Consider the following 17,388-nt stretch of genomic DNA (forward strand, 5'->3'; position numbering starts at 1 on the left):
CAAACATGACTATTGACTAGCTATCTAAATGCAATGGTCTCTATGTTGTTCCCTTTCACCAAATTCTAAGCAGTAAAAACTAAATATATAGTTCTAAAATAACAACTTTTTCACCTGTGAAATATATTAACCCATTCACTGCATTTATGCCATTCTTGATACATAATGAATGGTTCAGATTGAACCATTGTAATTAAAGTATATAGAAAGATGAAACACAGACTCCTGGAAAAATCCTGACAGTTAGAACCTTCAGTCAGTGAATATGATAAATTTAACTTATAATGGGCTTATTTTCCTGGAAAAGTGACAGCAAGTTCTATACAACCAGACCTTGAATGGAAACTGAAATTTCATCAGAATAGTTTCTGAAGGATTATATATTTGCACAAATATCAACATTTAGCATGATATCCTCGCGGTTTCTTTTTAAATCCATAAAGTTGACAGAAATATTAACAATACATAACTTACTTTGAGGTAAAATTTGTGATTTGAAAGAACCATACTTTTTTTTTTCAAGTTCATTACAACTTATATTTCCATTTAGTTATATCTCCTTCTTTAAACTTTGCAAGAAAAGTACAGTACTTTTCTCTAATGTAGTACCGGGGAAAATAATGTCAAATATCTGTAATGGTATGGTATTATATAAGAGTCTTAACAATTTGTAAACTCCTTTTTTGATGCTATTCTTATTAATATTTACACATTGGATATGGCTATTAATACTAAATTATAGACCAAGTTTTATTACTACATCTCCAAATCTGCTTCACATATGGTGAGTTCTGGAAGATACTGAACTTAATGTCCCTAAATGGAATACAAGTCTTTTTACACTCTGAAATCTCCATGATGATTTTTTACCAACTTATTTATTTTCAGAAACGAGAGTGAGTCTATGAGTCTTGTCGTAAGTCCTACAGGCAATCTTTCTAGCTTTTAACTCTTTCTGAGCCATAGAAGCAATCATGCATTTCCTCTTGACATGCACACTCTGCACTTCTAAAGCAATGCAGAAAATGGGCTGGAATCTTCCATTTCTTCTAAGCCTCATGAAAACATGAATAGTCTTTAAAAAAAAAAGGGCTAGCTAAAACGGAGAGATACACATTTTAAGCAGCGTAATTTTCCTGAAACTCTTAAGAAACCTCTTCATTATTACACTGATGAGGTTTTCCAGTGACTGTCCCAAGTCCTGGACTTCATGGTCTTATCCATTACTTCAAACTGCCAAAGAATCAAAGCAATTTCAGTTGAAATATTGGATTTACAGTCTTTCATTTTAATAAGCAAGTACTAATCGGCCATTCACATTTTAAGGGGACAGAGGAGGTTAACGGGAACCTATAGGTGTCCGAACACTTTAAAATGTGTGCCTCCTTCATCCTCCAAACGGTGCTCATTTAAGGTAAAACCAAAAATAAAAACAAAAACTTCTTTTTGCCATCGTCTTCACTTTTCACTCACTGACCTATTAAGTAAAATGCAATGAGCTCCATCTGCACAACTCCCAAGAAGCTCCCCTCTACACTGATCGCCCTAACCAAGCAGTTGCCAAGCAATCTCCAAGACCAGGAACAACTTTCTAGAAACATCACCAGCGTCCAAACCCTCTCCCCAAACCAGGAGCGCGCTGGTTTGGAGTTTCTCTGCTGCAGTGGCTCAAGTGCGTGACAGCTGGGATACACACAAATCAGGGCCGAGAACTGCGAAAGCACCTCACAGTTGATACCCTGGTGTCGAACATCAATGCGGCACTGAAACTGCTCCAGTACCCAGCGAGCCGGCGCGGAGGTCTACTTACGGGACGTGGAGGGAGCCGTCCAGGCTCTGCAGATGAAGCTGCTGACAATCCAGAGCGAAAGCGCCGCTCTGCAGCGGGCTCTCGGAGCCACCACCATCCTCGCCTCCCGGGCAGCCGTACTCCAAAAGCTTGCTGCGGAGATGCAGTCCGTCTCTCCGCGGGGTTCTCCAGGGGAGATGGGCTGTCCTCAAAGAGGAGAGAAAGCCAAGTCCCGCCCGCCGGCTCTGCTTCTCCCCTCACCCCTCCAGGCTCCAGTTCTTCTGGGCTTGGAGCAGCAGGGGAGACTCAGCCTTCCTCTTCCCTCCGAGCGGGTCTGGTCTCCAGCTCTGTGAGCCAGTGAAATGCCGGGGGGAAGAAATTCAAACCGAGAAGCAAAAGGAGGGGGGAGAGGGGAGGGGACTGACACCTACCCCGCCCTCTCCTTCTCGAAAAAAATAGCCGAAGGACGTGGGGGAAAATCAGAGGAGCGGAGGCTGCAGAAGAGAAAAGGAGAGCGGCGGGGACGGCGGTGGTGCTGTTGCCACTGCGGGCGAGCGCTCCCTTCGCCACTGGGCAGCGTGACTCAGAGGGGTTTCCAATCGCCTGTCAGCTCACATGGAGAGATTGTGTATGTGCGGAGCGCGCAGCGCAGCCGGCGGCGCACGCACGGCCTCAGCGCGGCGCGGCGCGGGGAAGCATCGCGGGCCGGTGGAGCGCGAGCAGCCGCCGCCGCCGCCGCCAGAGAGCTGGAGACGCCGCCGCCAGCAGCGCCTGCAAACCCGGGCGAGCGCGGCGCAGGGAAGCCCTCCCTTCTCTTCCCTTCTCGGTCCCCTCCCCGGCTCCTCCTCCTCCTCCTCCTTCTCCTCCTCCTCCTCCTCTTCCTCCTCCTCCTTCTCCTCCTCCTCTTCCTCCTCCTCCTTACCGTACCCCTCTGGCTGTCAGAACCCTTCGGCCCTGCCCTTGCCTCGTTTGGAAGCAAAAGGGAGAAGGAACCCACCGGCCCCGGTCCATCCGCTGGGGCGGGGGCCGGGGAAGGAGGCGCGCGCTCTCCCCAGGCGGGAGGCGGTGCTGTCCGCGGTGCTGAAGTTGGGGATTTGCAGTGTAATCTTAGAACCCTGCTCCGAACCTGGCTGGCCCCCCAACCCAGCTGCAGGAAGGAGAAGCCCCTCGCTTGGATTCGTTCTCTTTTCCTTCTCTCCTCCCCTTCAGATAGAGATGGTACAGGCTCCCGGAGCTCCGACCCCCCGGGAACCACAAGCAGGCGTCCGACAGGCAGGTCTTCCGAGTGGTCCTAACACCAAGTGACGGAGCTAAACATCCCGTCTGACTGGAGCCGCGAGGGAGGACTGCAGACGCCGCCACTAATGCAGATGTTTTAAATGTGTGATTAATTCATACTCATACATATGCACACTTATACATATGCACACGTACACCGAAAAGCCTGCTGCTCCCAGGGAAACTACATTCAGGCAAACACGCACACAAGCATACATCACAAAACTGAAATAATAAACACGCCTATGGACAACTACTTCAAGGTATCAGAGGCATTACAAGGACTGAAAATAAAGGTCTAGAGAGAATGAGACTTTCTTTTCGCATTCAGATAATTTAAGGATAAATCTCAAGCTCTGTCTCCACCTCACATCTCTTCACCCTCTACCCTATGAATTTTCCTTCTGTACAGTATCCATAAAGTGTTTGGATTTCTATCTCTGCAGATCCAATCCTTTCACTGACTTTACTGACACAATTAAGAGTTATTGGTCATCTAAATAGCTAATGATGTTTGGGGAGAGCTAAGTAGGAGTGACCATGTCTTTCAATGTTATGCAATGAATAAGCATTTGCCTTTCAAGATAAATAAAATTTTTATGGAGACTTGCCTACTTCTGAAATAGACTCTGCGTTTTTAATGTTATGGTTGGGTCTGAGAAAGGTCTACTGTAAAGAGTACTGTGTGTTCTCTGCATAATTAGCATGGTGTTAATGGGCCTGATTCAGCATTCTTTATTTGAGCTTTGTTTCTTATTGATTTAAAAGGATGCATTGTCCTAGTAAGAAGTGCAGATTGGGTAAAATCTGGAAAATGAAGAAACACATGGATGACCAACAGGGGAAAAACTGCATCCTCATGCTATAAACCACTCCTCCCATAAAATAGCACAGTGAAGCCATTCTTATGGATTATAAAATGCCCTTTTTCTATTTGAATTCCCACAGACTGTCAAAAGTCAATGAACACTTGCCAAAACACTCTGGTGCAGAACTGCCATCAACCAATTGTAAGAGCTCAAAGAAACCAATCATGGGGAAATATATTGTCAGAAAGCACAACTTTCCTGAACAGTCTATTGTTTAACAATATCTCTGTATTTTAGCCATTGCATTAAACTCTACAGAAGTGGTATTAAAGTATTTTTAATAGAAGAAAAAAGAAGGAACAATTGAAAATATTGCCATTTTAGTAACTCAGTGAGTGACATTAAGAGGATTTCAAACAATTCATAGGGTACTGAGAAAAAAATGCAATAGATACATGTACCTATTTTTTTAAGGAAGAGGACATATTGGGGATTTATTTTTTCTACAAAAATCATTCTGATCAATTTATAGCATTTATCTTAGTAAGTAAAAACAAACAAAGCACAATGTTTTAGTGACACATGTAACCTCCTTACATCACTGTGCTGTATACTGTGGGCTTTTTTCATATCAGTGTGTCCCCAGAAACTACCTTCATTAGTTGTCAATGCAGTTTGATGTGCTGAGCACAGGTTTGACAGTCATGTCACGTTATTTCTAAAGCAACTACAAATGAATACCTGGAGTTGCAATGTAACTAAAGAGATAGAGCCTTAATAATTGTAGACCAGAGATTACTCAGAGTTTGATGCTGCATTTTTCTTACATAACTTACCATTTGCATCATTAGAAGTCAAAGTTGAGAAACTTCTTTTTTCTTCAGTCATAAGGACGACTATTGGTTAGAATTGGTAAACATTTTGAATTACAAGAGCTAGTAAAACTTAGAAGCCAATCAAAGTACTCACAACAGTTCCACCAATGTCTATTAGATAATATGATAAATAAGAAATTTCTTATTTCAGAGAATGAATTTATTAACAGTATCTCCATTACATTGTGTTTACAAATAATTGAAGATAGGTTATGATGATCTAAAAATATGTCCTTTTAGTTATATATAAGGAAAATCAAAACTTAAGAATGGTAAAGCTAAATGGGTCAATGTATACAAAGAGAAAATAAAGCATGCTGGAAGTTGGGAGTAGTGGGGGCACACCTGTAATCCCAGTCACTCAGAAGGCTGGGGTAGGAGGGTTGCAAATTTGAGACCTTCCTCAGCAACTAAGAGAGGACCTAAGCAACTTAGTGTGACCCTGTCTCAAAATAAAACATAAAAAGGAAAAGGGGCTGGGGATGAGGTTCAGTGGTAAAGCACTTCTGGGTTCAATCCCCAGTACAACAAACAAACAAACAAACAAACAAACAAAAACAAAAATAATGTGATGGGGAAAATAATAATGCAAGTTGTGCTAATTTTGAAAGTAGAACAACAGAAATCAAGGACAGACAGTCTATATTTTGTAACTCATATCCTCTTTTATTCTTCAACAGAAATAAAGGGGATCTTTTTTTTTAGATTAACATGAACTAATAATTGCAAATAAGTGATTACTTCAGGAGCGATATTTTTTATATTAGTGATATTTGCTCTATATCTGGCATTACTGGGCTTGATGTGCTACATACTGAGACTGTGTTTATGACCAATATAGACATCACTTTTGCCCCAGAGTTGGAGTCCAATGGTTGAATAAAGAGATCAAAATATATCACTTTTATATTAATCTCTATTCAAGTAAATGATGTGACTAGGTAACTTTTCCATTATCTTCATACATTACTAAAAATGAATATCCTCAGAAAATAGAGAAATATTGTTAAAATCATCACCAATATACCAGACATCTGTATAATTAGTCAAAAGTACCCCTAAAGTTTGTAACCTACACGGCAAAAAGAGTCAGAATATGTTGGTCTTAGTAATGATTTGAAATGACAAACATCATTGAAAGAAGCATGAAAATATCAGTACTTTTCAATAGATAGAAAAACATCAATTTATCTTTAGGTGTGGTGCTTGGAGTAGAATTTCCCTGTGGAAGGGAAACAGTCCAACAATATCCTTTAATTAGTGAATTTCCTCCAAAAAATGTGTCCAATTAGGAGAGGAGCACTGGCTAGTCTGATTCCATACTCTCAAAAGACTTTAGTGTCAGTTTCTCTGAAGGTATAGAATTGGTCTGAGATGCATTGTCAAGTGAGAAAGCGCAGAAAGAGGTCAAGTCCTATACTAAAACCTCTGATGCACAAAAAATCCACATGGAATCTGGGCTTTAGCAAGGTTTCTTGGCCCTAGGCATAGTTAGATATTCAAATCATAAAATATTAATTGCTGGAAAGACTGATTGAGGAAGATGCATAAACTTAGAGTGATTTTCAAAATCCCACTTTATTTAAAAGGTTACAGAGAAAGCATGATTTCTAGTGTCACTTGGACAAAATTCCTCAAAGATATTTGTTTAGAAACAATTCATGCATATATTGTTTAAAATTAATGGTAAAGTTATAGTTAGAAAAGATAGTCTTAGTGCATGTATAAAATACCTTTTTTATTTATAATTAGATTTAGGAAACTGGGATGAGATGTTTAAACCAATTAACAATGTTTAGAATTCAGTACCCAACCTTAATCTTTATGGTATTCTTCACTGTTTGCATATAGTCTAAAATGCATTTAGGCGAGTCATATTTCAGAATAATTATTTTTCCAAAATTGCAGTTAGACTTCCTTTTTATTTTTTTGATCACTTAGAACTTTGGTTCTGACAGATCTAACCTATATCTTACATAATGACTACTTTGAAAAATATCCCATTAATGGATCATGTCATAGATTAAGAAAATGAGTGTCCCCAGAAAAGTGTCACAAGTGAAAGAAAATACTATTTATCTTTTGTACAAATAATTATTAAATACAATATGTAAAGAAAATGAAAGGGTGTGGTAATTTCCCATGAATCTGAATTTAAAGATGAGAGAATGCCTTTAGAATTGGCTTTGATTTTACTGGCTTATCATTGTCCTTAAAAGTGTTGCTGTTTTAAGTAAAATGAGAATTGTAACATAGAAAGAAGAAGATCAAGAAAAAGATGAATAAACAAAAGATAAGTGGGAAGAAATGATTAAGCACACATCTGCAACTTCCTAGGTATAAACTCTTATAAAAAATAACCCATTTCCATGAAAGAAAGATGGTTAAACATAATTAATTAACAATAAGTGTATCTTTTAGATTTTTGAAAATTCAAATGACTTTTCTAGCAATTAATGTTTTCAAAGTCCTAATTTGATCTTAAGAAGAAAATTTTATCTACACAAGGGTTTAAAACCAGCTGGAAATGCATTACCAAAATGAACTCCAGAAATAAAAATTAGTAAATGTTATACTCAAGGAACAACAAAGTTTTTAAAAAAGTGACTATTAATTAGATTGCTTTTGAGTGTTACAATCACATAGGATATAAAAAGAACAAGATTGATTCTTCAGGAAGTAATTCCAAGTGGGTAGGTCTAGTTTCTGGACTTTGTGTACCAATTCTGTACAATTCTCTGAGTGTATGTACCCACACACTGTGTGCCTTAATGTCCTCAGCATTATGATTAGAGCGATAGTTATACCTAGGAAATTACATTAACTTGAGCATAAAACATAATTTGTATAACATATCTGGCACATAAAAGTACTCCTGACAGATTAACTACTATCACTATTATTGTTCATATAAATGAATACACTGAAATTAAAGTCCTAGAATCCCAAGTTTATTCCTCAATATATTCACATTAAAAAATCACTAAGAACTTTTTAGATGGAAATAGAAGTCTTTTATTGAAAAGAAATCATTTAAAATTGTCTGAACATGAGGAATGATTTGTAAATTAATGCCAAAGTAGTGGGAGAGAGTAAAATGAACATTGAAATAAAAATTTAGAAATTTGTTTTGTCAAGTGGACTGTGAGAAAGTGAGGCCTGTGGAAGTCTAAGCAAGGTTTGGGGCATGTTCTTATCTTCCAACCTCAGATTCTTCCTTAAGATTTTGAAAATTATCTTCATTTCAATTAAAAAAGAGAGAGAAAAATATTATTTCCAATTACTCTAAGCATTAAAGTAATACTACTCCAAAGAGACTAAAACATAGTGTAGAGCTATAGTTTGTTCTCAACAACAAGACCCATTTTATAAAGCAATATTTGAAGAGATGGAGGGGAAGAAAGGATAAACTTTCACAGTTACAGCTGGTCACAGAGAAAAACATTGAACTGTCAGAATTCTAATGCTAGATGTGGGTACTGCCGCTCTCATTCCATTCATGAGTGGATTCTGCCTTGAAAAATCCAGGGTTAAGATGGTTGGCAGTTGGTTCAATTAATAAGGCAACTCAAAGTACAACAGTCTACAAATGACAATTTTATCACCAAAACTGTGTTTTAGTGGGAGATACTATGAACCATAGCAGGAAGACTGTTGGGTGTATTTAGGAAGAACAATCTGTGTACAAAAGCTCGAAGAACTTGAGGTTTTACAATAATACATGCCCCTTGTTTTTGTAGAATTCAGCAAGTTATCTAAGTCATACAGAATCCAGCATATTTTAGTGAATTTTCTTATGAGCTGAGTAGTCAGGCTGTGGAATGGATCTTGGGCTGAATTTAGAGATTTATGCTATTACTACTTTTAAAATGGATTATATAAAGTTTTATGTGGACTTTTCTTGACAGAAATATTCTTTAAGTGTTTATGTTTCTAATGATATCATGATTATAAGCTTTGCACCACAGACAATGGGTTATCAGAGTTTATTTCCCAGAAAGAGAGCATTAAGTCCACAAAGAGTTTGGGGTGAATAAAAAATCACGAATTTAATACATAATTTCATCTTGGGGAAAGAAGGGTGAAGAAAAACGGAGGAGGAAATGAGTAGAGTCTCATGAAGGACATGTAGGTAGAACCAAAGATGCAAAAGTGAAGCAGGAGCATTCATCTGGAATATCATTTCTTTGAGTGGGGTGAAGATAGAAATGACTTGGGCTTGGGGACCATATTCATGTCTGAGAGTTGCTCTTGGAACATCAAATTTTCTGGTAGCAAATTAATACAGAGGTGTATCTTGGAATAGGAAGTGAATCTTCACTACTGGTTTCCTGTCCTGGTGTACTATTTGTTCTAATTAATAATAATGCAGAGGTATTATGGTGCTTCCTTACTCAGGTGCTGAAGAAGACTTAAGCTTGTGTGTAAAGAACAGAAGTAGAGAGGATGGTAAATGATTTTTGAGGGCAGGAGCATGGCAAAAAAAAAAAAAATCCTTCATCTAAGTGACATGAGAGAAACATTGTGGACCTTCTCCCAAAGTACTTAATATGGACACACATTCTTCTACATGGTACTTCCACTCAATGCCTGACAGAGCCCATAACAACGTCAGACTGTCAGAATAGTGTGAGATAAAGATGAACCTGTGTGCACAACCACAGGCATGATGCAGTGTTGTTTTCTTGGGGGGGGGGGGAATACAACCTGCATTAATTGGTGCATCCTAGTCAAGATTTAATTCAATGGGATAAGGTAGAAAATTCAATAAGGGTAATGAGGGGTTAAGAATATTTAGAAGAAGTCAATTCATCTAAAAATATTTACAGTATTTTTCCCCACTTTGATCAAAGTTTTTTGGTCTGATATTTCTGGACCAAGAACTGTGATCACATCTCCAGTTAACCTAAGAACAGAAAATCATTGCATTTACCAGTTTCTAGTGTTGGTGACAGGAATCATACATGTATTATAGCCATATTAGATATTGAAGCTAGTGCTTCAAGCTCTTCTTGAATCATCCCGTTTTCTTATTGTTAATGTCCTTCAGACACTTAGATTGGAGAATACAGTTCTAACAGGGATCTCATGAAATTCCAAACAACTTTTCAGCAGCAGAAACAATAGCCATAACAATGAAGAGAGTTTAAGAAAACTCATCATCATGTACATAAATTATAAGCACTTATCCCAATTTAAGAGATGAGTCTGTCCATGCTGCTGTAATGAATACACCACAAAATGATGGTTTATAGCAGCAAACTTCAGTTTTGGAGGCTATGCTGGAAAATTCAGTGTCTGGTGAAAGCCTTCTCCTCATAGACTATAGGTCCTGATAGACTGTAGGTCCAACTCTGTCTTCATTTGGTGGAATGGAGACCATGCTTCCTTCAAGGGTTCTCATAAGGGCACTAGTCCTACTCATGAGGGTGCTACCCTCATAACCTAAGGATTACTAAGAATATTCTTTTTTACTCTATCTGCAAGGGTAAGTTGATTGAAGTTTGGCTACAAATTCATTTACTGTGTCCTCAATTTTGCAGTGGTGAAGGTATGTAGTGGAGCTGACGTGGAGGTGATAATTACTGCCTGAATGTTAAGAGCTAGTTTGCATAGCTACTGCCAAAACATTTAAAACTAGCTGCCATAGTTCAGTGTTCCTAATTTCATATAAAGAGGCACTGATTCATCAGGCAATACAAAACAGGAAGGTTTCTTTTAGTAATGCAGATTTCATAATAACTATGAAACTTGTCTTTTCTATCAACTAAATAAAACTAATAGTAAATTCTACTTTAGTTTGAATTGAGATTATTGTAAAATGTATTGTAAAATGAATGGCTTTAACTATATGCTTCTATGTAAATATGTTTAATTTTTCTTTTTAAAGTGTTTTTTGCATAAATGTTAAAATATTAAAGTTACCTTACAGCAATTCTAATATCCAAGTATCTTGTTATTACAGTTTAATGTTAATCAAGGTAGTTTATGTGATAATAGAGTAATTAATTTTATCTTGGTCTATTGAACATCCTGCTTCATTAATATTTAGTCAGGAATGGGGAACAGAGAAGATGTTTCCCTATTTATATATTGTTTAAAAATATTTCTAATACAGACTAGTTCACATATGTGATTTAGTATGTTGAGTAGACTGAACATAAGTAAATCTTTGATAAATCATTAATTTGATAATACTATCCTTTTTTAACTTCACATACTACAATTGAAGATATTAGATTATGTAATTTTCCTAAGCACCAGATTCAGGAAACTTTTCTAGTTTGTGGTGAGTTTCAATCACTAATGTTTAGGTAATTACTGTTCATTATTATAAGGATTATGATCTAACCTGTTGCATTTCCTTTCCTTAGACATTTCTGGATCCTTTTATCTCTTATCCTAAAATTCCTAGTAGATAATAAAAATAATTTAACACACTTCCATATTAGGAATCACTGAAATTAATTAGCTATAATTTCATCATTTCCCAAGGTAATTAAAAGTGTAAGTGCTGATCAGGAGGCATAGGCGAAATTCAAATGTGTTGAATTTTTATCAGGCCATTCATATTGTGACTTATTACATTAGGAATATATGCGTTTTATATTTAATTAATAATAAATTTATATGCTAACACTTAATTGCTATTCAATATGCACCAAACTTTTTATATTTGTGCAATTCAAAAGCAAAATCTGCTGTCATTCTCTTTTAACACATTTAAAATGTGACAATGGTCATTTTTACAATTTATAATATCTAGAGTCAGCAAGATCTTTCTTAATATTACTTTGTGAATTCATGTCCTGTGGAACTGTTATTCGAATTCACATTGGAGAGAGACACCAGAAGGATGGGCTCCAGGGAGATGTTTCCGTTCTCTATTCTACTAGAATCTGTTACTTCAGTTCCACCAGATGCAGAGAGGAACAGATTGGGAGGAGAATGGCTTAAACTTACTTTTAGTCGACACTCAGCAAAGAATTCTTGATTCATTGAAATGCCATTCTTGTTCTTTGTCATCAGCTATTAACTAACATAGATGATCAAAATGCCTTAATAAGATTCTCTGCATTTTATTGAACAAAGGAGCTGTAAGGGCTTTTGGTGTTTGTACTTTGTAACATTGATCTCCTGAGGAAAAAAAAATCACAGGGCAACTTCACCCTAAAATCATTACCTAAAATGATCAAATAACCAACTACAATGAATGTCCAGTGTCTCCTGAACCAGGAGGTTGAGCACACAAATAATTAAATTAGGAAAGTAACAAGATGTTTAGTGACCTAGAAAACGTGTTTGCAAAGACCCAGAGCTATTGTCTGAAAGGAATCTGGGACTTCAAGCTGTCTTTCAGCCCCCTTTCCAAGGCACCTCCACCACATGAAAAGCTCAATATAATCTGTTGGTCCTTTCTCTCTTGTACAACCCCACAGCCTTCTTAGGAATTTGCTTGTCATTTACAATAAGGACAAATGGAAAAGTGGAAAGAAAAGGAGTACCCTTTGGGTTTGCCCTGGGCTCCTCTTCCAAGGAAATGGCATTTGCACAATTCCCACTTGACCTAAACTATGTCTAATTAACCAGTTTTCACAAAAATTCCTCCTTTTACACTTCACAGAATCTCTAACCAGAATGTTCCCAAAATTCTGTTTTAAAATGAAATAGGATATCATTAGAACTGAATTCAGTTTTCAAAGTTGACTCAAATTCTCCCAATCTCCATGGAGAAAATAAGTCATGCATTTGTATTCCCCCAATGCTCCCATGAGGAACTTTTATAATAAATAATTAGTTTAATGACAGGACAACCCATCTTTTTGGAGCCAAGCAGTGCAGCTAATACTGTGTTAATTCAGGATTCTCCAACATGAAGTCAATCTCAATAATTATTTCTCAAATGTGTCTTCCTTCCTCTCGTGACCAAAATTTAAAATAATCCAAAACACAATAAAATCTAATCATGAGACTCAACAAATTGTCTACTCCGTACTACTCAATAAATAAATGTAAAAAGATTAATAAAGTTCCCCCTTATTTGATTTTAAATATGATATGGTGTGAGATGCTTATTTTCAGGAAAAAGAGAAAGGGAGAAGGAGGTGGGGGAAGATTTTAATTTCTCTAGGCAAATTAAAGAGGGAAGTTACCCCGGTAATTCCAGACATCAGATGCTTTTGCCTACTCATCTTTGTTGAAGATTACTATCTGAGTAATGAATTACACTTGGCCTTCCTCCATTGTGCAGGAATTGCTTATAGTAGGAAAATATTAAGAAATAACAATATTGTATTTTTATTTTAGAATAAACAACTGTAATGAGAAAAACAAAAACCACAAAAGGAAGCAAATGAAATATCATCAGAGCATGAAACAGTTTGTAAAGGTTTGAGCCCTGAGACTGTCATTCCTGAATTCAGACTATTAGCTCATAGTCACAGTATCTGCAGCATTAAGTGCATAAAATCAATAGACTAACACTGGGTGGAGGAAAAAGCACACACTTTAGAAGGTGATTACTTTAGAACCTATGAATAACAATGTAAATTTAAGTCAGATTAGAGGTACAGCCTACTGGATTATTATATCAACGTTGATAGTGTTTTTTTTTTTTTTTTCCACATAGTTCTGTGAATCCAGAAAGTGTTCTGTTGGCTTGATAACAGAAGATTTATTAAAACATTAGTGGAAGGATTCCAGAGATATTAGAATTTAAGTGAATCTTCAAATTATAATCTTGAATAGTGCTTATTATTAAAAATAATTCTTAGGAAAGGAAACGGAGAAGAAGAGAAGAGTAATTAAAATTAAAAAAAAATTAAACTAACTGAAAGTTCATGGTCCCACCCATAGCAGATGGAAAATGAGATGAAGAACAACACAGGAAAAAAAAGTAGAGTGAATACTCTCTTCTCAAATAGACAAATAACAGGGATGGTTTAAAATATTAAGAAAACAAAATAAATCCCAGTTAATAAAAATGCATCATTTAGACAATGTCCCATCAAATTCTGTTTCATCTGGTGCAGTCAGCTCTAACATACTGCTTCCCACACAGGACAGCACATCGCAGACTGCATTGCTTACATTCAAAATTCTAAAAATTAACTAATGTCATGAAAAATGATGTTGTAGTGTAGATAACAAGTTTATTGAATAAAACAGTACCACTAAGAATAACTTATTTTTTTATTTGTTGACATATTATTTAGGTAACTTGCTTTATTTAACAGAAGAATGACACTAACTGACATGGTCTTTTGCCCATTGAATATTAATACCTCACCTTTTCAAGAATTGGCAATGTGAAGGCATTTTTTGATGGGTATGTTTGCACATCATCATAGAGTCTATGAAATATATTTAAATCAACTTTGTTTCATCCTGAAATGACATTTTTATTTTCCTTTATTTGATGAGGAACAGAAAATCAGATGCTGGTATGATGCAGACGTTTCTTACAATGCTTTGTCCATTCATTTGTTTTGTTCCATGAGTGTTCAGTGACTTCCTCCCAGGAGCTAGGCATTGTTCTAGGTGTGGGGCATAGAGCAGTGGACTGGTAAGATCCCTGATCTGCCTGGGCTTTCATCATAATGAGGTGGGAAGAAATGTTATACAGTGACACATGGCTCATTAAAAGTGATATTAGAGATGGAGAGCCCAGTGGACTACCTAAGATTGAATGATTAATACAGATACGGGGAGGTGATTTGCAATCTGAAACAGAAAGAACAAGAAACAATCAATCATATGAAGATATGAAGGAGACGGGGATTTGTTGTGTTGTTTTTTTGTATCAAAGAGAATAGCTGCTGAAAGGCTCCAAAGTGGGCAAAGGAACCAATATCTCAGTTTGGGTAGAGGCTAGTAAGCGCACAGGAAAGTAGCAGACACTGAGGCCTTCAAGAAGAAAAGGAACCAAATGGATGTGCCAATAAGAGGGACTGAAAACAGTTGGCAAGTTACTCTATGGTCAGGCCAGAGATAATGTTAGTCTGCACTGAATAATTATAATGGAGATGGAGACAAATGGATGTTTTGGGTAAAATTTTGAATCTAGGTTTAATAGGAACTGCTAATGGATTAGGTATGAATAAAAGAAGAAATCAAGTATGCTCACTACTTTTGTACATCTGTATATTTATTTTTATTGCATAATGAATGCTTTGTGGTAACACTGAAATGAGGAAGAGTGCGACAGAAGATTTGAACTGAAACTCATCATTCTCCTTTGAACAATTAAAGTTTATGATGCCTGTGAGAAATTCAGCTTTGGATATGGGGTATGCAGATAGGCTCTGGAACTAAAGATAGAGACCAGGGATGGAAGCACAGTATGCGACAAGACCAGAGAAGACTGTGAGACTGAGAAGCAAAGTGATGCCAGCCTAGAGTCTTGGAAGACTCCAGCATTTAGAAGTTAAGCTGGACAGGGGAGGAAGCAGAGGTAATTGATTGAGAGTGCCTAGCGTTTTGGAAGAAAACCAGAAGGTTTTGCATTACAACAATGAAGAAAAGAAAGAATATCAAAAAGTGAGATGGAGTGAAGTCCATTTTATCTTAACATTAATTAGTCCACTTTTAAAAAACTTTCTTCTCTCCCCTCCACCTGGAATCACGTGAACAATGATTTAACTCATGTTATCATTCACATGATTTTTCAATGGTGAACAAAGAAACTGCTCTCTTCCTCCCAACCTGAGGTCTGCACAGATAATCAGAGGCAGCTTCCAGATAAGGAAACAGTGAACAAAGTGAACAGTGAACAACTGATTGAAGGGGAGAACGTGTTTGTAAGCCACACATCTGGAAAAGGATTAATATCCAAAACGTATTAAGGAACTCAAATAACTCAATAACAACAAAATAATAACCTGACTTAAAAACAGGTAAAGGACCTGAACAGATATTTCTCCAAAGAAAACATACAAAAGGCCAACAGGTTCATGAAAGAAATGTTGAGCATCATTAACCATTAGGGAAATGCAAATTGAAGTCATAATGAGGTATCACCTCACACCTGGTAGAATGGTCATTATCAAGATGATGACAGATGATGGGTGTTCACAGGGGTGCAGAGAAAAGAAACACTGGCATCCTACTGGTGGGAATGTGAATTAGTACAGGCATTACCAAGAAGCTCAAAGTTATGTAAGTAAAATGAGCCAGGCACAGAAGGCAAATACTGTATGATCTCAGCTATAGGTGGAGCCTAAAAAGGGTAAACTTATAGAAGTAATATGGAATGATGATTACCAAATAGTGGCAAGAGCAAAGGAGAGGAGAGTTTTTATTGGTCAAAGTTTTTTCTTCTTTGTTGTTTTAAGCTAGTCTTTTTTTTTTTTTTTTTTTTTTTTTTTTTTCTGCTGCTGTGATCAAAGGACCTGACAATAAGAATCTTAGAAGAGGAAAAATATATTTGGGGCTCACAGTCTCAGAAGTCTTAGTCCGTAGATGACAGTTTCCATTGTTCTCAGCCCAAGGTAAGGCAGATCATCATGGAGGAAGAGTGTGGCAGAGGATAGTAACTCATGGTGTGGCACTGGTAAGCAAAGAGAGAGCTTCTCAATTAGGGACAAAATATACACCCCCAAAAGGCATGCCACTCCTGTGACCTACCTCTTCTAACCACAGCCTATATGCCTAGAGTTACCATCCAGTTAATCCAATTCAGTGGATTAATTCACTGATTTGGTTAAGGCTCTCATAACCCAATCGTTTCACCTCTAAGCTTTCTTGCCTTGTCTCACACATGAGATTTTTGGGAAAACTCATATTTAAACTATAACACAAACTTTAGTTAGATAGGATGGGTTTTAATGTCTATTGCACAGGATAGTAACTATGGTCAATAGTAATACATTATATATTTCAAAATACTTTACAGAGTAAAATTTAAATGTTTCAACATAAAAAATAATAAGCAAGTGAGGTGATGGACATGTTAATGAGATTGATTTTATCATTCCATATTGTGTATGTATATATAAATATCACATTGCACCTTGTAAATTTATACAATTATGGTTTGCCAATTAGAAATAATATTAACATAAAAAGAAAAGGCAAATTCTTTCCTCATTGCTGACACATCCTGTGAAAACCAACGTGTTATTAACTGATGAAGGATGGATAGGAGAAGTCACCATACCTGCCCCATTATATACATACTTCCTTCTTATGGGGGCCACTTCTGACTCTAGAGGATGGAAACTCATTCCTTAGAGGAGTTCAGGTGATAGAACAAGAGAAGGAATTGGGCCATGATCCTCTCAGTCCAGCACTCATTCACCTTTCTAGGTAAAGTATGAGTTTTTAGAGTTTCACTTTAAGTTAGTGCCTTATATGAGTTCTGTCACATTCCTTAGTGATTTTTACAGCATCCATAATCAGGCAGTGTCATGAGCTTCATGAAGTGTATCCCTGATAATGTGCATGTTCAAGTCCTAACCCTCAGTTCCTCAGTACGTGACCACATTTGGAGACAGGAGTCTTAAAAAGAAATTTCATATCCAATATGATCAATGTCCTTATCATAGTACGAAATATGGACACAAACAGATCCAGAGAGAAGCCCACATGAAGAAGAAAGTCAGGCCACGGAGATGGAACTCAAAAGAGAGTAATGTTC

At 37.0% G+C, this 17,388-nt stretch overlaps 1 protein-coding gene across 2 annotated transcripts in view; it reads right to left on the bottom strand.

Annotated features, from left to right (window-relative positions):
• Nucleotides 1–2,621, bottom strand: part of Cntnap2 (contactin associated protein 2) — a 1,961,892-nt gene extending 1,959,271 nt beyond the window's left edge. For both annotated transcript variants that reach the window (XM_047561468.1, XM_047561470.1), the window contains exon 1: nt 1,811–2,621. In XM_047561468.1, coding sequence (XP_047417424.1) covers nt 1,811–1,907 — 97 coding nt within the window. In that variant the 5' untranslated portion in view covers nt 1,908–2,621. The remainder of the gene's footprint in view (nt 1–1,810) is intronic.
• Nucleotides 2,622–17,388: the final 14,767 nt, after the last annotated feature.

This window comes from Sciurus carolinensis, chromosome 8 (genome assembly GCF_902686445.1).
Source record: "Sciurus carolinensis chromosome 8, mSciCar1.2, whole genome shotgun sequence".
Classification (NCBI taxonomy): domain Eukaryota; kingdom Metazoa; phylum Chordata; class Mammalia; order Rodentia; family Sciuridae; genus Sciurus; species Sciurus carolinensis.